The 26,239-nt window shown below is 35.9% G+C and overlaps 1 protein-coding gene across 1 annotated transcript; it reads right to left on the bottom strand.

Moving 5' to 3' along the window:
- Window positions 1-5,648: 5,648 nt before the first annotated feature.
- On the bottom strand, window positions 5,649-19,836 carry NMBR (neuromedin B receptor). Its single transcript, XM_024739416.1, is given in 8 exon segments — window positions 5,649-6,011; window positions 6,014-6,056; window positions 8,547-8,598; window positions 8,601-8,890; window positions 10,320-10,439; window positions 10,877-11,187; window positions 11,983-12,069; window positions 19,819-19,836. Coding segments are annotated over 8 exon segments (1,284 nt in total).
- Between the last annotated feature and the right edge of the window lie 6,403 nt (window positions 19,837-26,239).

Raw genomic sequence — 26,239 nt, 5'->3', positions numbered from 1 at the left:
TGTGATTTTTGTCTTCATATGTGTAACTTTGCACCCTGAGTTTTTTAAGTAATATTTTATTAATTAAAGAGAAGTCAATATGGTATTCTAAATCAGAGGTCAATATAAAATGAACTAAAAAGCATTAAAAGTGTTCAAACATTTATCTTTATTTTCTATGTCTTGATTTCATTCACTAATAATAAATTATCCTAAAGAAAATGTATTCTCCTGTCCTGTGCAGCGAGGTATGCCAAATCATTCTATTTAAAACATGATACATTTCATTAATATGCTTCTTGGAAAATTGCCTGGAGAGGAGAAACAAGTTCTAATTTTTAAATACTCTAGACAGCTTATTATAGCCTAGGCTGAAATACAAAACAAATGCAGGGAGATCAAGTACTCCTGAAATTCAGCATGCACTTTTACATGGTCCTTACTGATTCCAAGAGATTTATTTGATTAAACACATAAGCAGAAATAACACTGCTCTTCGTAACTGGCTATTTGGGTAAATTTATGTTTTTAAAATAAGCTAGAAGTCTACACTAAATTCAATTTCCTATTGAATTTTATTTAGTATCTGCAATATACCACATATTTGTTTGACAAAATTCTTCCTGCTTTGAGGTGGAGAAGTTTTAGCCATTGAAAACCATGAACTTATGTGGATGAGTAAGTCTAATGGAGAAAGCAGTAATACTAAAATAATTTGTGGGTTTTTTCCTCCTACTTCTGCACTCTCATAACACCATGCTTTTTTATACTCTCCTTTCTTTCACACATGCACGTAAAGAAACATGCAAAATGGGGGAAAAAAGGATCATACTGATGAGGGCTTACACTTCTTGGTTTGAAGAATGCAGCAGAATACCACACACTCAAAGCAAACAGATAAAATTCATAAGAAAATTAGAAACGTTAAGCCTAGACTCATGTTTACCATTAAATTTTTGCAACATATGCAAACAACAATTTGAACATTTAAGTGCTTGATTTTCAGATTTGATTATCTACAATGCCAAAATACCTCAAATGATTACAGGTTTCCCATTTCAACTAATTCTGTTAAGTACCACTAAATATTTTGTAAAATACTTTTTGGGTCCCTAAGTGGGTTACATTTATATTATTCTTCTACAATGAGTAATAATGGATAATTATTATCTGTTTATTGCCTAAGAGGAGAATTAGTTCCCAGAAATAAAATCTTGGTTAAATTTTGCTGTACACTACTTCAAGTACAAATTACCCACAACAGATTAAGACTTGGCTTTGTGTATAAGAAAATTTCCTGCTTGAGATTTTGGGAAGACACAACATATGGAAAAAAATAGAGCTCTTAAAGTAACTTGGTAAAATAATTTAGAAAATGAAATGGTGTAAAATGCTGTAACCACAGTATATAAGTAAGGTTTCCTCCAATAACCATTAAAGATACAGTTATAATCGGACTTTCTTTAGCACTCATTTTATTCTGTTATAACATTACAAAAATGGCTTTCTGCACTAAAACTGGGCACACCTTGCTCATATCTATTCACTCACACCTTGCTCCTTGTTCAAAAAAGTCTAAGGAAAACATGCACACATGCTAATTTATTTGAAGTTGAAATGCACATGCATTTCATTTCTCAGAAACTTAGTGGAAATAGTTCCTCAGTGTGCAATGAAGACAGTAATAAAATATGAGTAAGTAGAAAATTGTACTTGTTCAAAATCCACTAACTATTTTACACCTCTATAGAATTATAAACATTTAAGATATGTTCTAACAAGCAAATAGTCCAATAAAATATATGTTTTGGTATCAAAAGGTGTTCCATTAATTTTTACTATTTCTCTTCTCCCTTTTTTGTGTAACATACACAAAACGGAGAAAGAAATGCGGGGGCAGAAACTATGTTCCCACGTTGTTTTATATGAAATTTATTTCTGTAAAAGTATTCACATGGGTGACCAGAATTTAAGCTATTATCCTTACCCCAGAATGAGAAAGGTAAGCTCAGAGAACTATTCTTTTTTGTCCTTTATTGTCAGGGAAGCTCTACATTCCAGGGAGGAAAATTTGCATGCTTATTTCTTCTTCCGGTGAATTATCTGATTTCCAGTTTCCTGACAGTATTGACTATAGATAAATTACACAAATTTAAAGTTAGATAGATGAGAGTTCAACACCAAGCTCTTCCATCCTTTACTTATCTGCTTACTAATCCTCAGTTCCTTCACCCATAGAATGGGAACCAGAATCATGCCTTCCTTATGAGCTGACATGAGGCATTCCTGCAAAGGATATACTACAAGATCTGCCACATAGTAAATGTTTAATAAATTTTATTATTATTTTACTACATGCGGAAAGATGACTTTAAAACATGATGATAGAAACTATATTTCCTGAACATGTACTGTTATGCCAGGCACCATGTGAGTACTTTACATGCATTATCTAACTTGACCCTTACAACCTTGTTAACCCATTTTACAGACAAAACAATTAAGGGGGGACATTCTCTAGTCCCAAGCATTTCAAAGATACTATATTTTTTTTAATCTCTTTTGAACTACTCTAGGCTTAAAGAGGAGATTCAGAGAAAAAGACATAGCCTATATCTACGTTAAAAATAATAATTTGGTGAGAAATTTCCCTCCATTATGGCAGATATTACCACATTAGACATAGCTTTTTTCCTAATACTTCCATGAATTACAATACTACTAGATGAAATTATATAAATCAATTCATTGATTGTGTTTTTTAAAGATCTATTTCACCCTATATTTTTAAACAGATTTGGAATCTGACATTTTTGTTTCATTTCTGGCTAATAATCGGTTTGATTTGTTTCTGTTGTATGATTTCATAGATGATAAATTTGAAGCTTATGTCCTCTAACTTCATTCCTTAATAATAATAACAATAAAAGATTTAAATGTCCAGAAATAAATTGAAATATTTCACAATATATGTACAATAACTATAAATAAGCTAAATATACATAGATCTGATCAAGGCCAAAGTTAAAACTCTAATTTTAATATGAACCAAATCTCACGTGTGTGAGTATATGTATGTGTGTATAAGGCATGAAGTTTTGTTTGACTTGGAAAATATATGATAAAAGTAAACATTAAATATTTACTTCATCATGCTATATATAGTATGATCATATATCATAGAATATATACTAATATAGTAGCTCTCAGGTTTCTATTCCAAAGAACGGAAATATTTGAAAAAATTGTGCGATTCACAGAACTCCTTGAAAATGAGAAATCATAAAAGTTTAGTGAGTGAATTAAAATTAGAACCCAGTTGTAGAATGCAACAGTCAGATTCACAAAAATGTCTGTACAGATAATCCTCAAACTGCTTAATTCATGAAGAGAGCTCTAAGTATTGAGCATGTCTCCAAAGAGCAGGGCTCAACATTAAGAGACAGTCTGATTTTCAGCATTAACATAAATAGTAACCAGAAAGAAAATTCTAAAATGCAGTCAAAAGTTTGATAATATTGATAACATTATGTAATCAGATATGTGGCTATTGTTAAAATTCTTTTTTTAAAAAAAAGGAAAATTGAAATTTGTGGTGCCATTATTACTCCATTAGTATCATTACAGAAAAACATTTTTAACAAAAATTTTTAATGTTTTTTAATAAAATAAAAAATTTCTTAGATATTTTATAAATAAATATTTTTTCATTCTTTAAAAACAAATCAGATATCAGAGTATATGTCAATGTTATTCTCTTAAACTTTAAATTATTGTATCCTTATAGTTAAGATGTATGTATGTCCTTTTAGTTTCTCATATATATAGCATATGTGAAACTAAATACATATGCAATGTATTGTGTATGTATTCATATATACAGTCTAATATAGTATATATTTATATATATAGTGAATATATACTGTATAATATGTATTCCATATATCTGAAACTAAAGGGACATAGGCACATCTTAACTATAAGGTCCTGGTAATTTAGAGCTTGAAAAAATAATATTGTTATGTAATCTGATATGCATGTATCTTGTAGTTTTTCATATATACCTATTTCTACCATCACATTATTAACAAGGAGAATGGTTCTGCATTGACCAAGGATTCTCACCCAGAAACCCATGGTTCTTTAGGTTTTAATGGATGAGACTTGAAAGATTTATAAAACACCCAGAGTCAATATAAAATTTGTGTGCGATATTTTACACCTCTCTGATGAGTGGCTTTCCAACTTTCCTAAAGGTTAAGAACAACTATCAGAGTTAGAAGAAAGTCAATAGAGAAAGAAAGAAATTGAGAGATGATGGAATAGTGGGTGCATGTACCATGGTATGGTGTCTGGTTTTTAAATCCTACCTCTCCCACATGGCTGTGGAATCCTCTTTAGGTTTCTTTATTTTTTGTTTAATTTTAATAACAATTGATGTTTATTAAAATGGAAAATGTTTTGTTAATTATTTGGATTCCAAATCTTGCAATATTGCAAGTAAGAACTCATTAATGTAATATTAAATATTGACAATATATTAATAAATTATAACTTATTCATCAAATTACAGGTGACATGAAAACATTAGGGATTCATGTTTTGTTTAAGTCTTTCCTTCCATGTAATTGTTAGGTAATAGTGGATGAACTAGGACTACTACTAATGTTTGACAAATGCTACTAATGTTACACTGTATAAGTGCGACATATTACCTTGTGTATTTTTTGAAAGACCATCGTAAATATTTTAAATGTTCGTTTTTTAAAAATTTTAATCCAAAATTATTCAGAGATGACTGTGATACTATGCAGAGTAAACTTCCCAAGTAGATTTTAGATACACTTGTCAGGTGCTATTGCAAAAAAAGGATGGTTGGACTCATTAAATGGTTGGACTCAGCAGAATTATGTATAGCTCATCACAGCTACACAGAATGACCCAAATATCCAGGGATTTAGCAATGTATACAAAGATGGTCATGACAATTTCTGAGTCATAGTTTTACAGTTTAGGACATAAGATACCTATTTTACATTCAGATCATATTCAGATGATATCTATTTCACTATGCATAATACAAATGTCATCATACATTTTAATCACATACTGAGAAGTTACAGATATAAACTGTTTCTATAAATTATGATTAATCATAAAACGATTTGCTCCACCTTTTGAATTTTCTATTAGTTTATTCAAACAAAGGAGATATATACAGGCACTAGTTATGAATAAAATTCGCCAGGAAAATATGACTTGTATTTCAGATATTTGGAGTTTGAATATTATACTCATTGAATCACTGAGTCAATAAAGAAATTTATTTCATGCTCCCGAATAAAACAAATTTAAGATAAATGTGCTAGGTTGGCTCTAGGAACAACTTCAATATTGAAGCCATATTGACTTATACGCATATAGCAATACACATATATTGCTTTTTGAATCACTTTTAATGTGAGTAATACATATATTTTTAATGTCATTTAAAGTCTTTTTCAGTGAAAAATGGTAACTCTGTTTGACTTGCCTTTTCTGAGTCAATCATGAAACTGTTTAATGAATTAGCTGAGATATAGTAAGAAAGAAAACGTTGTTTAGTTTTGCTTTACTCAGTAGAGATACGAGAGTAAGTACTTTTCAGGTAGTGAGTTGAATGGCCAAAATCACAGTGCCATTTCCTACTTCACATTGTGTCCAGTAAGTAATACAGATTTGGTCACCATGTTCTTAGCATTTTTTTTCAGGGATGTCACACGCACCGCGGAGGAGCTGAGTAGGTAGGTGCTTGATCTCTCTTAATAGGACTTCCTTCCACAACAGAGCTGGCTATTGAAGTGCCTCCTGAAGCTTTCACTGAGCAGATAAAGAATAAATGGATTGACACAAAAACTGCAAAAGCTCAGAATCCGGGCCACTAAGGTGACAATCATGTGGCCTAGAGATGGGTCAATCTCATTATAGTTGAAAGACCTATACATGTAAAGGATGTGATTTGGAAACCAGCAGAAGACAAAGCAACACACAAAGAGACCAGCACAATTTTGGCCAGGCGTTTCCGTGTTTCCACCCGCAAATATAAGGAAATAGTCCCACCGATTAAAATGAAAACAGAGGCAGCCACATTCTAAAACACATCATGGTACAAAAGATGTAAAACTTAGCGTGCAAATGCACCCAAAAGCACAAAAAGGATTTTCCTAGTCAAAGTAATGATTTTAACGATTTGATGAAGCCTATTTTGGTCACTATACTAATTTCACTTTAAAATATTTGACAGTTTATAAATGGGTATGTCTTCATGTTAAAACTGTGATCTTGAAAAATTTCTTATTTTTAACTCTTTTTCCTTTGCTTAACGTCTTACTGTGATCACTATAAATATAAATCATTTGTTTGTATTAAATCCATTGAATTAATAAACCACAGAATATATTCAAGCTTAGAAAATTTTTAAATCAGACTATTTTAAATAAGAAATACTGATCTATTGAAAAAGGGCATGACTTTTTAAAAACCCTTATCCACAAAAAAAAAAACAACCTTGAGACTTAATTTAAACTTCTGACTCTCATAAATCAAAATAACCTGACATAATTGTCGTTTCTATAAACATTACTATGTTCGGCTGCCTAACCTTAAAATAAAAATAAAAACATTTTCTATCTTTTCATGAAATTCACCTCCTATGTTTACTGTTTTATAAGAAGGTCTTCAGGAATGTGATAAATCGACAAAATTCAAATATGGGACATTAATCGTTTTAAATCTAAAAGTCATTTTCTAACATCTAGAGTCCAAAGTTTAGCTCACATTTGTCTAATTTGTTTGAATATTTAAATAAGGCAACATGAAAGTGAAAACATAATTTACTAAGATATTTATAGTAGATAACATATTTTCTGAGCTAAAACTATTGGTAGTTAACTAGAATATACCAGAGAAGTCTGGAAAGGTTTAGGACTGAAACAGATCTGACACTGGGGAGTAAGTAGTAGTGAATGGTGACAGTAAACAAAGGTGCAAGTGAAAAGGAATCTAGTTCAAGAAGCAGAATGTGGTACTCCAGATATATCCCAGTGGCATAAATTAGGCAACTTGGCCTTATAAATGAGGTGGATGTGAAATTTACATTACTAAGCACAGTCCTCCCTAGCAGGTGGAGCATAGGTGCAAGAATTTCACAGCAGTCTATACTTGGAGATTCAAATGTATAGGTAGGCTGTTAGCATTGAGATTACTTCTTGGAAGATGTCAAGCCCAGTTACCCAGCCAGAGTTTATAAATTCCAATAGGGAAATTCACATACACACACACACACAAAAGTCAGAACTAAGGCCACTGAAAAACAAAAATGTGGAGGTGGGGAAGGTCAGAGGAACTCAACTTTAGAAACCAAAGCAAAAACTCAGATACCCAAACTGAGATACAAATTGGATTACAGGGCTTTGAATAAAAGGATTGTACATGAAGGGAAAAGTAAAGTGAGCCTGTGACCCAGACATTTTTGCTTCAATGATGCCAGGTATTGAGGTAATAAATATATTACTTTTTCTAATAATTACTTTAATGACTTGTATTTTTTAAGCCTTTAAAGCAGATGTGGATCACTGATGTTTATGGACATCAATAAATAGAGGTCACCATCTGCACAGAAAAACCTTAACCAGATTTAGTGCCCAAAGACCCAGCCTGTGCCTCCATCTCCAGCCCATCAAATTTTAATCATCTGTGATTCAACTCGTTTTCATTCAAACTGGGGAGCAGGCATCCATGACCTCCCCATACCTATAGAACCCTTTGGCAGAAGTTCCTCACTAGGAATGCACAAATGTACAGCTTGAAACTGTCCCATAACTGCAGTATTTCTATCTTTTTCTAGATTAACGCAACTGGTTTTACCTTACATTAGTACTATGTATTCTTTAGAGAAGAAAAAGTACATAAGGTGCAGGTCGTAGTTTTAAAATTAGTATATAATATTTATTTATCGGAAAAGCTATAAAGTTGAATTAGACCAAGTCCTACTTCAACAGCAGCCCACCTTCTGATCACTCTCACTATTGCTCTGCTGCCCTCTGTTCCCAGTCTCTCATTTTGGCATCTTAGCCAAACCTCATCCCCAGACCCCAGCAGTGTCCTACAGTCCTTTCCTGATGCGTCCTTCCCCCAGACTTTCTGTCATCTTTAGTGAGCTAATGGGAGAAGAAAAAATAATTGAATAAATATATACTTATAATGTGAAATTCTTTTCTGGTTTGTTATGTGTTTCTTTGCATAAACATTTGCACATAAAGAAAAGCCACCAGAGACATTAATTTCAAATGAGCCTAGGCCCAGATGTCAGATAAGCTGGACCTCAGTGGGCTTTTAGAGCTAACACATGGCCACATATTAGAGAACGCCCAACATCCCTTCCAGTTCAGGCTAGTGCATGTTCCAGTGCCCTTCTGACTGTTCTAATCATTCCTGATATTGAAAGCCTATGAAGGAGAACTCAAAATAGCACCTACTGCTTCTGCCCATCTTGCTCCCAACACACACACCTACCAAGCTTACCTGTTTTTTGGTAATGTTCATTGTATTCTCCCAGAAGATTATGTGCACTTTTAATTAAGTCCTTGCAATATGATAATAATAAATACTAATAATAGCAAGTGGTATAAGGAAGTAGACCAAGAAGAGGAGCACTGAATGAATCTTTGGATGTAATTCATCAGTCTGAGGATAGGGTATACACGCCGTGAAGCTGACGTTATCCAAGCCACCGATGTGCGCCACTTGGGAAAACACGGCTTCTGGAACAGCCAACAGCGCCGAGACCACCCAGATACCCACGGCCTTCACACAGGTCCACAGCACCGCCCCTGATGTCTGCATATCCATGGAGTTTACAGTGGCTCTGTACCTGGACAGATAATACATTTCAAATTACTCTCTTAAGAAAGAAAAATTAAAAAGAGAAAGGAAAAGAGAGAGAGAGATCTTACTAAAAGAGAGGTGCCAACACCCCGTTATTCCCAGGCTGTTATGTGTGCAATAACTAAGATCCTTGGTGTCTCTCTGTCTACAAGTCATTCCACTGCTTATTAGCACAGAAGACATGAAGAGAAAAACAAATATTTTAAATTGTCATTTCCCAAATTGCAGTAATTTGCTTACCTCCTTCACAAGTATTTTCTAAATCTACACGTACTACAAGTATCATTGTATATTGAATATTTTTATTTAAATACTTTTATTTCCAAAAAATCTATTACTACTGAAATTGATATAATATACAATAACCATAAAATATAAAATGTTCACAAAATAGTATTATTAAAATTTACCTGGATACTCTTCTAGAGCTTCTGAGGCTGGGTCTCCTACTTTCTTTTCTTAAGGACATTAAGAAATCTTAGAGATTAATCCAGACTGGGATTTTCTCCCTAATTCAGTCATAAGGACGAAAAGAACTGAAAATGGAATAACATTCTGTCTTTACAGTTCAAATTTCTTTAATGTCAAGACCTCACGCAGTCTTCTCTCCTCCCACCTAACACCATCGTAGTGGTAAATGAACCACACTCCAGGACGCAATGGCTTAAACAATCCAAGCCTCTATACCTCACTCAATTACACATGACTATTAAGCAAGGTAATAAAAATACAAACCGAGCAAAATTGTATATAAACCTCACATTACTTATATCTGTCTTTAAAAGTATTTCAGGTTACAGTATACCTAGGAGGTTAACAAGATACAGCAGAAAGCGATTTTAGTCAGACAAGTCTGCACTGTTATCTCATCTCTGATATCCTTTGGAAAATCACTTAAGATCTTTTTCTTCATCTGTAAGGTGGGGATAAAAACACCACCCTCAAAGTTTTGTGATTAGAAAAACTGTATAGAACACCTATTACAATGCCTGGCACCTAGCAGATATTAACCATGCCATGACCCTGTACCTTCTCCTTATTTACATTTGAATTAGTCTGATATTCTAAAAATTCATAATATTTCAAGCTACATAACAAGCAGATAAAGTCTCCTTCTGAGGTTCTCTAAAGATGCGTCTCATTGCCCAGGGGACAGAAGCAGCCCCCAGCCTCAATACCTTTCCGAGGGGAGCCTCTCATGCAGTTTTAATTATTTTTAAAATAATGATTTTCTTATATTTTTTTGAAGCATCACATCAGTCAATTTTAACTCCTTTTACTCTAATTCCCAGATACAGTCTCTCTCCTTCTCCCCTCCTCCTCTCAGCCCTTCCTTTCTCCCTCCTCTCCCCAGGTACACTCCCTGCCCCTCTCCACTGCTTTTCTAGGCCACCCACAGTTACCTATGCCCTTACCTGTGGGCGCTGAGGGCAGTGAGAGTGAACACGTACATCCCCACGGAGGTGAGCTGGATCACCCGGATGAGTTTGCAGCCCACCTTCCCGAACACCCACTCATCAAAGAAGTAGCGGGATTTGTTACCGTATGCTAACACATATATATGGAATCTAAGGGAAAAAAAAAAAAGGTCATGAAGAACCTAGGGGTAAGACAGGAATAAAGACAGAGCTACTAGAGAATGGACTTGAGGATATGGGGAGGGGGAAGGGTAAGCTGTGACAAAGCGAGAGAGTGGCATGGACATATATACACTACCAAACGTAAAATAGCTAGCTAGTGGGAAGCAGCCGCATAGCACAGGGAGATCAGCTCGGTGCTTTGTGACCACCTAGAGGGGTGGGATAAGGCGGGTGGGAGGGAGGGAGACGCAAGAGGGAAGGGATATGGGGACATAATGTATATGTATAACTGATTCACTTTATTACAAAGCAGAAACTAACACACCATTGTAAAGCAACTATACTCCAATAACGATGTTAAAAAAAAAAAAAAAAGAGAGAAGTAGCAGGAAGCATCCACAGGGACGCAGGTGATCAGCAGCAGCACGTCCCCAACGGCCAGGTTAGAGATGAAGATGCTGGGGACGCTCCTCATGGCTCTGTTGGTGATGAAGATCTTCACCAGCATGATGTTGCCCAGCAAGCCCACTGTGATGATGAGCAGGTAGAGGGACGGGATCACACAGCGGATCACGAACTTCGCAGTGGTCCCGTCCGGGGCGGGTAGGAAATCCCTTTCCGAGACCTCTGGAACGAAACCGCTCTGATTCACGCCCGCGGTCCGGGAGAGGTTGGAAAGAGACTCGGGGGGAGGGCATGGTCTCTTTCCCAGGAGAGTTCAGTGGAGTTTTCCTGCACCCAGGTGCCTTGAAAAGTGCAACGCATTCTTGGGCTTAATGGATTTCCCTCTTGCCAAGTTTACCTCCCGCGGGGATCGCGTCACACCGCCTTGTCTGGAGGAGGACCGGGCCGGGTGAGAAGACTGGCCACAGGCTCCAACCTTTCACTTTTAGAAGGGGCACGAACATTGGCTCCTGCTGGCTAGAAGTTGAGTTTTTGTTCCAGTCCTCAGTGGTTTGTTCTCGCTTATAGATAGCGGAGAACAGCCTTTTTGTGAACAAAGATTTATCCCTCTGGAATTAATTAAAATACCTGCCAGGGCTTCCCTGGTGGCGCAGTGGTTCAGAGTCTGCCTGCCCATGCAGGGAACACGGGTTCGTGCCCCGGTCCGGGAAGATCCCACATGCCGCGGAGCGGCTGGGCCCGTGAGCCATGGCCACTGAGCCTGTGCGTCCGCAGCCTGTGCTCCGCAACGGGAGAGGCCACAGCAGTGAGAGGCCCGCGTACCGCAAAACAAACAAACAAACAAACAAACAAACAAAAAAGAAAAACAATAACAAAAAAAACCTGCCAGACCTTTCTCGGGGAGGGGAGGAAGTCATCCTGTCACTGTCCAGTGAACCGCCGCTGAAACGCTAGGAACTAGCGTGGGGCGGCTGGCACCTTGCTGGTCCCACAGCTTTGCTCTTGTTTCTTCAGTTCCTGCTGTATTGTGTGGGATTGGAGAGGCTCTTCGTCCTCTCTCGCACACTGCCTCCCTATATAGATCTATTCTTACCCATATCCGAGTAGGAGACGCCCCAGACAGAAGTCTGTGAACCTCTGAAGATTTGGGGGCTGAGCTGGTGAGTCCCTGAGGCTCTCGCTGAATTTAGGAAGGAAAAGGAGTGACAAAAGAGGAAGTAAATGAATGGAATTCCCTCCCTACTTTTATTCCTCGATCCACTTTTCTCACCCCAAATATAGAAACTTTCCTACTGCTGGCATATTATTCTTTAACTTACAGTTTATTGAAATATAGCATGCATAAGGTACACAATTCTTAAATGTAAGTTCAGTCTAACCACCATTCAGAATCTACAATCTAACCACTATCCCCTAATGTCACCACTATTCATTCTGCCTTTTATCATCTAAGGTTAGTTTGCCTGCTTTTGAGCATCATATAAATGAAATTATAAAATGTTTACTCTTGTGTCCAGCTTCTTTTACTCAACATTATAGCTGTGAGATCCACTCACATTTTTGTGTGTAGTATTTTTTATTGCTGTATACTATTCCCATATAAATATATCACTGTTCGGGTATCCCTTCTAATGTTGATTGACATTTGGATTCTTTATAGCTTTAGCTAATTTGAGTAATGTTTCTGTAAATATCCATGTGCCTGTCTTCTGGTGCACATTGGAATTCCAGACGTGGATTTGCTAGGTCACAATGATTATGTTAAACTTGAGCAGAAATTAACAATTTTTCAAAGTGAATTCCAAGTTTTTTTCTTTTGGAAACTTGCTTGACAATACCTATTAAGGCTGAACATATGCATGTCTATGACTGAGCAATGCCACCCCTAAGTATATTCTCAATATATATCTGATACATTTTTTTAAATAGAATGTCCCTAAGAACAAAATAACTCTCCAAATTAACACCATTTGAGTCTAATATAAACCTCTCAGGAGTGTCACAGTTCTGAAGTTAGCCAAATAACACTTTTTACATTAGGAAAAAACATCTGGCTAATTCTTGGTTAAAGGATAAAATTGTATGATAACAAGAAAATTGGTCAAGGACTGCCTACAATGATCTAGTCATAAGCTGATGAAAAGTGCCAAGTCATTTGTAAAATTTAAGTAATTTTTTCAGATATTGCTGACCAAGAACAGCATTTAATTATCATAATTTAATTAGACAAGGTAAACATTTGCATTGTAATCAATTTTATGTTTTTCTAACACAATTACAAGTGCTAATTATACTCTTCTTGGATTTCATTACTTAAAATAGTCTGTTATTGAGGTTGGCTAAATAGAATGCTTATATAATACATTTGAATATATGTTAATGAACTTTATATATCACAGATATCAAGGCAATTAATATTACATATAAGTTGAAAATGTCTCTAGGAATTTTTTTTTTTTTTTTTTTTTTTTTGCAGTACGCCGGCCTCTCACTGTTGTGGCCTCTCCCGTTGCGGAGCACAGGCTCAGGACACGCAGGTTCAGTGGCCATGGCTCACGGGCCCAGCCGCTCCGCGGCATGTGGGATCCTCCCTTACCGGGACACGAACCCGAGTCCCCTGCATCGGCAGGCCGACTCTCAACCACTGCGCCACCAGGGAAGCCCGTCTCTAGGAATTTTAACTTCAAAGTTATTTAAGTTTTCACTTTTAGCATCCAATGTCATTATGCAAGCTAAATTAACTACAAAGCAATCTTCTAAATTCTGAAATCTCTCAGCCTTTCAAACTGCAACTATACATTTTAACCTATTTTATATGAAAACATATTTTAGTCTAAATTGCTGTATGCATAGCTGTATTCTCTTCTGATTGTGTCTGGATGATGCTAAGGACTTAGATAAGAAAAATGTCTCATCTAAAACTGGATTAATAAATATCCAATTGCCTAGCGTTGTAGAAATAAGGCATCTGAATTATTGATCTTTTTCCATTTCAAGTGAATCCATATGCATTTATTGAAAGGCCTGGGCTCGTAGGAGTGGAGAGTATAATAAATGTGTTGTTAATGATGGCCTTCCTGATATTTTATTAAAATATGTTATAAAGTTATTGGCACTATGTATGTGTTATGTAGACACATCACCAAGTTACATACAGGTACACGAGTGTTGTCACATTTGTATAGGAACAATATACATCAGAGATAAATATCTATTGAAGGAACAAACTTTTTTTGAAATTAATGTGTCATACACTACATTAGATTCCTTAGCATCATGTCTAATTTAACATTTATAAATATTCTATGAAGTAGGTATTTGAATCTTAATTTTATATATGAGACAATCAAAACTCATAGAGACAAGATAACTTTCTTAATTTTATAAAGGCATCAGAAAAACTGCATTTTAAAGCTTATTATATTTGACTTCAAAGTCCATTGTATCTCACTGTTCTCAGAGAATAAAAGTGCCTGGGAAAATGTGATTTCTATATAATTGAAGGATATATTTGTAGTACTAAGGCATTCAATGTTTATAAAATATACATTATACATTTCATTGCCTTAAACTGAACAAATGCTTTTCAGAACTATATATAAACATTTCTTGCTATTTCAAATTCATGCAAATAAGTTGGAAACCACAACCAAAAATAAGGACAAAATCAGTCAATTTAAACTAAGCCAATAATGGCACAGATGATATAATAAGTAGATAAGGATAGTAAAAATGTTAGCAAAACCTTATTTCATGATTTTGAGGAGGAAGAGGAAAACATTAGCATGTAAGGAGAGACATGGAGCATATAAAATTAAATATATTGAATTTATATTGAGATAAAAACAATGTCTGTGATGAAAAATAAACTTTACAGGATTAACAGCAGATCAAACACTGCAGAAGAAAAGGTAGAGAATTTGATAATATAGTAAGAGGAGCTATCTGAAATGAAATACAGAGAGAAAAAGACTGAAAATAATGAACAGAGTATCAGGGCACTATATCTGTAACTAGGTCCCTGAAGGACAGGAAAGAAAGGAAGGTTTTTAAATATTTGAAGAAAAAATGGCCCCAAATTTTTCAAATTTGATGAAAGCAAATCCCAGGCAGAAGAAACATGAAGAAAACTCTACCAAGATTGAAAACTAGCTGTTTTCCCAATAAGGTCAGGAAAAAGGAAAGGGTGTCCTTCTTCACCACTTTTATCCAACATTGTACTGCAAGTTCTAGGATTACAATAGGGAAAAAAAAAGAAAATGAAAGGTATGTTGATTAGGAAGGAAGAAATAAAACACTCCTTGTTAGGGAATGACCTGATTGTCTATGTAGAAAATCCAAAAAATCAACAACAACAACAAAAGAGCTCCTGTAACTAATAAGCAATTACAGCAAGGTTGCAGAATATAAGGTTAATTTATAAAAGTCGATAAGCCACTTGCAATAAAAGTCCACTTGCAATAAGCAAGTGGAATTTGAAATTAAAAACACAGTACCATTTACACTAGCACCCACCAAAATAAAATACTTAGGTATAAATCTGACAAAATATGTACTAGATCTGAGATTATTAAAGCAGATGAATCCATGGGGAACATAACTGGGCTCAGATACTGGAGATCACGTTACTTGCAATCAAGGTGGCCTATGGGAGACCCACATAGGTATACTGGGTATATAAAGGTATATTTAGGGGTAACCACTCCCACATGAGTTTGTCTTGGGAAATGGAAAAATTTTCTGTGCAAATGTGTTTCCTAATTTCACTCAGGCAGTTACAATACAATGGATACAACATATATGGTAGATAAAACAAAACTGGACTACCAGGTCAAAGAGACCATCAAGGGAAATGAGACTAGACATAGGTAAATCAACACAAACAGAATTCACCTTTAATGCAAAGGACAATCAGAGGATAAAACCTTCTTGCAAGAGTATGGTGCCCCATGATATCTTATTCTAGGGAGAAGGCAAATGAGAGTAAGCTTCTTAGTCTGGTAAAGAAGCTTTAACTAAATGTCTTCCAAAGGGAAGAAATGAACAAAATGGTAGGAAGGAGCTTGTACTCTGAATCAAAAAGAGCTGTTAGATATATTACTACAAATAGAAGCAGAAGTAGCCCAGGATGGGAGGACAATGTCTAGAATGACAGTGCAAGGAGTCCACATACATTCTCCCTAGTGAAACAACCATAATTGGTGAAAATTATAAGTAAACATAAATAATCATTTAACGTCTCTAGAAATTGTCCAAAGTACATACAGCAACTGAAGAAATATTATTCAATATTATCTACTAAATCTAAGTGAAAACATCCAAAGTCTGACATTTGAGACTTGATCCTCTTTTTCTATCCCCCACACTGCTAGCTCTGCATGACAAAATCTCCTCTCTGTGTGGGTGCAGCAACGAACACAAGACTCCTTCTGCCCCCATCAGAGAAACCAATCATTAAGCACCATGAAGAACCATGGTAATGTGATATCACAGACACACGAAAAAGACAATTCTCCAGAAACCAAACTTAAAGTCATGGAATATTATGATCTAACTGATAAAGAATTCAAGATATAATAAAATAAAATAATTTCATTCAGGAATAAAATTAATGAACAGAAGGAATACTTTATCAAAGTGATTGAAATTCTAAAAACAAACCAAACAGAAATTCTGGAGTTGAAGAACTCAATAAATGAGACGAAGAACACATTAGAAAGCATTGGAAATAGAGAAGACCATATGATAGAGAGTATTAGCAAGCTCGAAGATAGAAATATAGAAATGAGACAAGTAGAAGAGGAGACACAATTAAGATGTTAAAAAATGAAGAAATTCTATGACAGTTATCTGACTCCATTAGGAAGGGCAATGTTAGAATAATGGGTATCCCAGAAGGAGAAAAGAGGGAGAAAAGAGCAGAGAGTTTAATGTAAAGATATAAAATCAGAGAACTTCCCAAACCTGGAGAAGGAAATGAATATACAAGTCCATGGAACTAAGAGAACATCAAATTACCTAAAAGCAAAAAGGACTTCTCCAAGATATATTATATTAAAGCTGTCAAAAGTTAGTGACAAAGAAAGAATTTTAAAAGCAGCCAAGGAAAAAAGAATGGTAATCTACAGAGGAACCTCCATTAGGCTATCAGCAGATTTTTTCAGCAGAAACTCTACAGGCCAGGAGAGAGTGGAATGACACACTCAAAGTATTGAAAGTATTGAAAGATAAAAACTCTCAGCCAGGAATACTCCACACAGCAAAATTATACTTAAGATATGAAGGAGAAATAAAGGATTTCCTAGACAAACAAAAGCTGAGGGAGTTCATCAACACTAGACTTGCCTTACAGGAAATAATGAAAGAAGCTCTTCTATCTGAAACGAAAAGGGAAAAGCACACAAAACTTTGAGTAAGATGATAAATAGACATACAGGAAAAATGCAACTCTGTTGGGATAGTTTGTTAAAAACTTAATTGTAGCACAAAGGTTAAAGGGAAAAAAGCAGTGATAGTACTATAACTACTTCAATTTGGTAACAAACTCACAACAGGAAAAGGGATAATTTGAGACAAAAAAATCAAAAATGGGGAAGAGGAAAATCATGGAACCCATATAGGCAAATGAAGATAAGATGCCATTAGCAGAAAAAGGACTATTTTATCTATGAGACAGTTTACACAAACCTCATGGTAACCTCATGTCTTTCAAAAATAGGCAGGATTATAGTTTCTTGGGAGTTAGTAGCTCCCAAGAATTTCATTTGAATTCTGAATTTTGTGCTTAAAGGAATCACCACAATGTGATTCAACATTTTCCCCTCTTGCAGCATATGACTGGAAAGTAGTTCATAGAGGCAAACAACTTGACTTAGTTTTCAGTAGAAGGTGCTTTATGTTTTTCAAATATTATGAAGTAAACATCAAAGAATAAGTATTATCTTCAAATTCAATATAAAGTAAGAATTGAATAAATCTCGAAAATCATTGGATGTGGCATCAGCACTCCTCAAATAAGAGACAGGATGACTAGCATGTCTTTACCCCCTAAATTCTTATTACTAAACTATAATGTATCTTCATGGGCAATAGGAGTTGACAATTCAATATTTTGTGTCTCATTAGCTCCACCTACTGAGTGCTGGTCACATTTCAGAAATAGTTACAAGTAAATGCGAAAGGAACCAAATCAAAATAACAGAAGGATGACAATAGAATGATTGTATCTCAGCATTTCTTTTAATCCATGCTATTTGAGTAGACATGCAGTAGCCAGAGCAGTGACCGTCAGGTCAAAAAAAATAAGAATTATCTTTAAATTTCATTTATATAAGTATGACACTTAATTTGATTAAAATATTTGACAAAAGCAAATATTAAACCATACCAGCCTTACTCATCAGAATTATAATAAAAATTATATAAAAAATCCATGTGAAAAATCTTTGCAAACCACAAAACACTAAAAAATTTAAAACATTCTATACAATTTAACCCATAATAGAATGCCATTTTCAGTTTTAATTTTTTTCAAAAAACTTTAAAATGCTACAACTGAACTTATGATCTAAGCTAGGCTGTTACTTTAACTTTGATTAATCAAAAAATTTGGGAAAGCTGAAATATTTCATTTCACTGGAAAGAGATTTTCCATATTTGATGTTTAAACCCCTTTCTTAGTATTTTCTCATATCTAAAAATAAAGGGGGGGTATTTTTATAGCCTAAAGTCATATTTTATTTTTCAGTTTTGAAAATGCATTGAATCGTACACACTGAACATGGTGTATTAAGACTCAATTGATGAAAATGGAGTGGTAATTCAAACTTCTGACTTCTCTGAAACAACTGAAAGAGTCAGGAAGCACATGAAGAACTTAAACTGGTTAAGTGTCAAGTTTATTGATATTCAACAATTTTGTCTGAACATTTCCTTTTCACGTAGAGCCTTTGATGTTTTGAAAGTATAAACATAACCAAAATATTGAAGTCACTAGTAGTCTCCAAATGTAAATACATGAATATTTAGCAGAAATCTTCCTTTGGCTCAATTCCTTCCTACATTCACATTTTTCTGGCTGTAAACCTCTGGTGATGCCCCAGAGGTTTCTCAGCATGAAGAGCCCAATTATGAAATGGGAAAAGCTCACTCAAAGCCTATACATGCAGTTACAAAGTGCTCTGGAGAGGTTAAAAAACTGATAAGAATTTGGTCCACTGAATATAACCTGCAGTGATATTGCTAGAGAAGACAAGAATTTGAATGCACATAGGTTGGAAAAATAAATTACCTCGTTGCCTTGAAGGCAATCTCCTTGGGTCAAGGCTAAGACCTTTTTCTTTGGTGTTGTGTGGAGAATTATCTCTACCACTTTTTTTTCTCCACATAACTAGGTGGTTTGTGGTCAGTAATCTGCTATTTTTTCACAAATTGTCTTTCAAAAAATGGAAAGGGTTCTCATTAGTTGAATGGAAATGATTGATCACGATAACAAATGTCTTTCTCAAAATCCATCATGACTTTAAATCAAGGTCAGGGTATGAATAGGACTTCTACCTTCTTCATATTTATTTTCTCTTTCTAGGTTTTATGTCAGTCTGTGTCTAGCTAATGTCAACAGCAGAAGAAAATAACAACATGCTTCAAGAAATGCAGTCTTGTTAATATTTATTTAAGAGGTAATGACTTGATAATGATCATCAGGAAAACATTTCAGTCAAAAAAACCAAAAATGTACTTGTGTCTACAAATACATTTAATTTCTATAGCAGAAACTTTAATTCAAGGAGAAAATAGACCAGTCCTGAGACTAAGGATGGTGGCACAAAACATAATATTTGTAAAGGTCAGTACAACTTACTGATTAGGGTTTCTATGCCAAATAACTTGCTAGACAGTTTACATTCATTATCTCATGTCGTATTCTTACCAACACTATGAACTCCATACTATTATGCTTGTTTTACCAGGAAGAAAACTAAATTTAGAGAGGTAAACTAACATATCCAAGGTCATCCAGCTAGACAGTGACAGAAGAGAGAACTGAAGTCTAGTGAATCTCCATTCACTAGGAAAAATGCATCCTGGCAAGGAGCTACATGTGATAGGATTAAGAAACACTTTTTTCTAATTCACTTAGAATCAGAGTCAGTTCACCCAGCTGTGCGCCTGTGGGACTGTCTGCCCAAATTGAGTGATTCTTTCTCATTTATGCAGAAATGTCCAGGGATCTAGGACCAGCCCCATGTGGTGGCAAATGTTCTACAACTTCAGGGAGAAGTTTGCTTTTAGCTCAGTTGATCAGAAATAGGATCATACACATAAAATTTAAACTTAGCCTGACAAAAAGTATAGAATTTTAACCAGGAAGATGAAGAGTGGGAAGGTAAAGTAGGACATTTTTTTGGAAAATGCAAAGGATCCACCCATTGTTCTGTGTATTCTCTTAATCTCACAAAAACATATACCTACCCAAACACATACACCCACACCTACACAAAAACATATCTTCAGCCTACAATTACTATAGGAAGCTGTGCACAGAATATTTGGCTCAAAGGGGGTGTGTAGCATTATTAAAACCTTGTTTGAATGCAGATAAAGTTCTTCAAGGGGTTCTATTTTTAGAACCTTTTATGAAGAACTCATGCTCAAACGGTACTTCCACTAACAGTCTTGAAATTCTAGAAGGTTGTTGATGCTTTTGAGTTGTGACATAGCAGGAATCAGGGGAAGGTCTCTATATCATATCTGTGATACCACTTGATTCCAAATTACTCTGTCTACCAACTCCAGGGTCTTGCTTTTTCACAAGATCTCCTTGTGTCATTTGACAATTGATAAGCAATTTTCAGCCAGGTGTGACTTAGTCATTCTTTTATTTTCTTATCCATCAAATCTCCATTCATAACTGTTACATATCTCAATAGATTTAAGATCTATTGGCATAAAAACATTTTTCAGATTATTGTTATTGTAAATTTTATCCAGTGAGGCAAATAACCCCATAATTATTATCTTTGTAGTTAACATAATTGCTTTAAACAAATTAACTTATAACATCATCATTAAAAACCTGCCACCTCACCCAAAATAAGTTGTCTTACATACTTTTTTTTTTTTTTTTTGCGGTACGCAGGCCTCTCACTGTTGTGGTCTCTCCCGTTGCAGAGCACAGGCTCCATACGTGCAGGCTCAGCGGCCATGGCTCATGGGCCTAGCCGCTCCGTGACATGTGGGATCTTCCCGGACCGGGGCACGAACCCGTGTCCCCTGCATCGGCAGGCGGACTCTCAACCACTGCGCCACCAGGGAAGCCCTTACATACGTTTTATAGATAAAAAGTGTTATTAGGAACTTGCAGCCCATAAACTAACCTTAAATTGTTTGTATCTCAAAAACAAATGATGGGACTGTTTTCCATTCGTTGCAGTGTACAAGGATCTTGTGATGATAAGGTCACTAAAGGTCACTAGACATCCAGAAAACCTTTCACTACATCTTGAAAAGTATGTACCCTGAACATATAAAGCTGGATAAATCATTCTTTCTAAAACTATCAGAGACTACGCGATGGTTTTAGTTCATCTGACTCATAAAACTCGAATAACTATAGTCAGTAGCATATTTATATAATCATCTCACATATGGTTTCATATTTTACCAACTCCAGTACATTTGCATCCTGAGATCTATATTAACATTTTAAAAGTACATTAGCATATCCTAATACTTAATAAGTAGGAATTCATAGAAAAATGGATGTTCAAATTTGCTTCTAAAAGGGAGAAAATATGGTTTATATATTAAGTGTTCATAGCAGGAAAGTCATTAATCAGCTTTCAAAAGCGAAATTTGTCTCAAGCTCATTATTATTCAAAGCAATGAATTTTCCCTGGTAACATGTCACAAAGGGAATAAAGAATGGAAGTTCTAATGATAGCCCAGAAATTTAGAACAGGGTTTTAATTCAGTAATCTGGAGTTTATGCACATAAGACTGATTATATGCACCAAAGTTTGATACTACAAGCATTTCATAAATTAAAGGAATGCTATGTATTTCAACAATGCAAAATATGATTCAGTATATACTGAAATTAAGAAACTGTTGGAGTATACTGCTTTGCCAAATATAAAAGAATCATACTTTTCTCCACTCTAAAGCATGCAACAAAAGCACTTACAATTTCTCATTATGTCCAACATTGGAAAATTACAGCAAATTGATACTCCTGATTCAGAGGCCTATGTCTGGTCTCAGAGAGAGCCAGAGCAATGGATCATCTATATGCCAAATTACCATTCTTTCATTTGGGTATGTCTCATATACATGCTCCCCAAGTGTCTTAGATTGGGTTCCACAAGAATGGACTTTGAGATGATGACATGTGTGCAGAAGGTTTATTGAAGAGTGCTCTCAGGAGTTGACACTGTAAGGAAATGAGGAAAGTAGGACTGAGCAGATGAAGAAACACTTGCAATGTCGCTGCAACTGAAGTCTCCATCAATCCCAAGGGTTGCTCCAGAGCTGGAATGGCCCTTTAGAGTTGTTCTGAAATAGGATGGGAACAGGCCTTTTAGCTCTGCATCAGCCAGTTTCTGGCCACATATCCCTTTGCTCTGGGAAGGGACACAAGCTTGGGTGAGGCATTTCCCTGCAATGGAGGGCTGTGTTCGGTGAAGAATATATGCATTGCCACCAGCCAATATTCCCAGCAGCGGGGGTATGGTGCAAAGGCAAAGTGCCATAGCGTTCACCACCCCAAGAAGAGAGCTCTGACTCAATCAGGTTACTTCCACTAAGTAAGAACACGTCATTAGGCATGGCCTTCTCTACTATACCTACTCATGGCCAGTTTCAGCTGGTGTCCTAAGAGCTTGTTCGGTCTGTTGAAGCCAAGTAAATTGGCCTGCTTTCACCCAAAACATAAAGCAAGGACTCTAGCAAAATGGGTATTTAAATGTTTATAGACTCATCTTCAGTACAACTTCTCAATAACAATCCCATCAACAACAATAATAAAATAGTATTTTACGTTAATTTGGTACATACAGTGCTAGGTACCATGTTAAATACTTCTATTTAATCTACCTTAATCTTAATAGCAACCCTATGAGATGTGTACTGTTATTTTTATATTACAGATGGAAAATTGAAACCCAGAAAAAAAACTGACAAATGTATTTAATATCACATGACTGATAAGTCATGGAACTTAGGGTTTCACACTCCATCACTGTAAGAACTTTACTAAACTATCGACACAACTTGACTTATTACTAACCATATACTACTTGACACTTGAAAAGAACTCTGTTGACTTCTTAATTTTTTTTTTTTTTTTCTGGTACACGGGCCTCTCACTGTTGTGGCCTCTCCCGCTGTGGAGCACAGGCTCCGGACGCGCAGGCTCAGCGGCAATGGCTCACGGGCCCAGCCACTCCGCGGCATGTGGGATCTTCTCGGACCGGGGCACAAACGCGTGTCCCCTGCATCGGCAGGCGGGCTCTCAACCACTGTGCCACCAGGGAAGCCCGACTTCTTAATTTTAAATGTAAAGTTAGATCTACTGCGTTACAAAGATTGCAAAATTGACTTTATACTTATTCAAAGCTATATGATCTTAACTCTTTGGAACATTGTCAAGAACCGTGAAACCACTGTAAAAGGTTTTATGTTCTGGTAGAAATGGAGTAATGAGGATTGGGTATTCTTTTCTACTTTCTGCATAACAACAACTAGAAAACTGGATCAAAAAAGGTAACCATCATTGTAAAATATGAGACAGCCATTGGAAAACAAGCAGCACAGGACTATAATCACCGAGAAGAGGGAAGCAAACCACGGGAGCCTTGAACAGAAGAACTTACTTCCTCGAGGTAGTTTTCAGGCCACTGATCAGGAAGTGGAAACCCTAACAGAGCCCAAAGTCCTCACTGAATTTAGGAACCAGAGGCAGCATGTGAGGAGGCAGAGATGGCTAGAATTTGGAGGGCAGCGTACTACTGAAGTGGGAGCTAAACAGAGAGAACTTCAGAGATCTGCAGGGGGTTCCACTTAAGGCTTTGACTGAGTACTGATCTGCTTATGCATGAGAAGAAACTTCCCATGGCTAGAGAAAGAACCACCCACTAAGATTTAAAGTACAAACCGGGCTGAGAGTAATTTGTGTCTCCACAGGCGAGTGGAAAGACCTTGTAAAGCAATGTGTACCCTGTAGAGTACTTAGAAACATATTATTTGAGTTGTGAGCCTAAATATGCCATATACTACAAGTTAATCCAAACTCAGCTTTGCAATGCTTTGATCAGGCCTCAAGGGTATCCAACTGATTGCGGTGACCTAGCTGCATGCCAGAACAAATTCTAACACTATTGAAAGTATGACAATACAATACAGCAACCAACAAGTCAAGCATCCAGTATTAAAAATTATCAGTTATATATATACCAGGAAAATATAACCCATAATGAGGAGAAAATCAATCATTAAAAAGAGACATAAAAATGACAGAAATGATGGAACTAGAAAATAAGGACATTAAACAGCTATTAAAATATACTCCATCCTCCACATCACACATCATCAGGGAAATGCAAATCATAACCAGAATTAGAAGTCACCTCACACCTGTTAGAAGGGCCATCATAAAAAGACAAGAAGTAACAAGTGTTGGCAAGGATGTGGAGAAAAGGGAATGCCTGTGCACTGTTGGTGGGAAAATTGGTGCAGCCTCTATGGAAAACAGTATGGAAGTTCTTCAGGAAATTAAAAATAGAACTACCACGTGATCCAGCAATTTCGCGTCTGGGTATTTATCTGAAGGAAACAAAAACACTAACTTGAAAAGATATATGCACCCTTATGTTCATTGCATCTGTGTTTACAATAGTCAAACATGGAAACAAGTGTCCATCAGCGGATGAATGAATAAAGAAAATGCAGAATATATATGCAATAGAAAATTATTCAGCCATAAAAAAAGAAGGAAATCTTGGAATTTGTAACATGGATGGACCTTGAGGGCATTACGGTAAGTGAAATAAGTCACTGAGAAAGACAAATATGATATGATCTCACCTATAACTGGAATCTAAATTAAAAAAAAAAACTGAATTCATAGATAAAGAAAACAGATTGTTAGTTGCCAGAAGTGGGACGTGGTGGGTAAGTGAAATGGGTGAATGGGGTCAAAATGTACAAATTTCCAGTTATAAAATAAACTAGTCATGGGGATTTAATGTACAGAATGGTGACTGTAGTTAATAATAATGTATTGTATATCTGAAAGTGGCTACGACAGTAAATCTCAAAAGTTTTCATCACAATGGGAAAAAATTTGTAACTATGTGTGGTGATGGATGTTGAGGAGACTTGCTGTGGTGATCATTTCACAATATACAAAAATATCAAATCACTCTGCTGTATGCCTGAAACTAAAATAATGTAATGTTGTCAATTAAGACAAAAAGTGAAATAAATATATATATTCCATCTACATTTACAAAGGTAGAGAAAAATATGAACATGACGCTCAGAGAAATGGAAGGCTAAAAAAAGACCCAAATTAAACCTCTACAGCAGGGCTTCCCTGGTGGCGCAGTGATTAAGAATCCGCCTGCCAGTGCAGGGGACACGGGCTCCATCCCTGGTCCGGGAAGATCCCACATGCTGCGGAGCAACTAAACCCGTGCTCCACAACCACTGAGCCCGCGCTCTAGAGCCCGCGAGCCACAACTACTGAAGCCCGCGCACCAAAAGCCCGTGCTCCGCAACAAGGGAAGCCACTGCAATGAGAAGCCTGTGCACCGCAACGAAGAGTAGCCCCTGCTCGCCACAACTAGAGAAAGCCTATGTGCAGCAACAAAGACCCAACACAGTCAAAAATAAGTAAAATAAAGTAAAATAAATACATTAAAAAAAAAAAAAAAACGTCTAGAGCAGGGTTGGCTCTGGAAAGATTGGCAATTTTTTTCTTAAAGGGACAGATAGTAAATATTTGGGGCTTATGGGCAATATGATCTTTATTGCAAATATTCAACTCTCACAAAAGCAACCACAGACAACACATAAATGAATGAGCATAACTACACTGCAATAAAACCTTATTTTACAAAAGGAATGGGCTGATCTATGGACAATAAATAGTTCACTGACCCCTGTCCTAGAGATAAAAATATCAGAAATGAAAAATGCCCTGAATAGGATTAGCTTCAGATAAGATTCTGTACAAGATCAGGGAAATTAACATAGTGACTATTCACAATGAAACACCATGAGAACAATGATTTATAGAGAGAATCAGGTATATTTGGCAACATATCAAGCAGTCTTGATATATATACATA

The sequence above is a fragment of the Neophocaena asiaeorientalis genome, unplaced genomic scaffold (genome assembly GCF_003031525.2).
Source record: "Neophocaena asiaeorientalis asiaeorientalis breed wild unplaced genomic scaffold, Neophocaena_asiaeorientalis_V1.1 scaffold162, whole genome shotgun sequence".
Lineage (NCBI taxonomy): Eukaryota > Metazoa > Chordata > Mammalia > Artiodactyla > Phocoenidae > Neophocaena > Neophocaena asiaeorientalis.
Note: the sequence above shows the minus strand (reverse complement) of the source record. Positions and strands in the feature narration are given on the sequence as shown.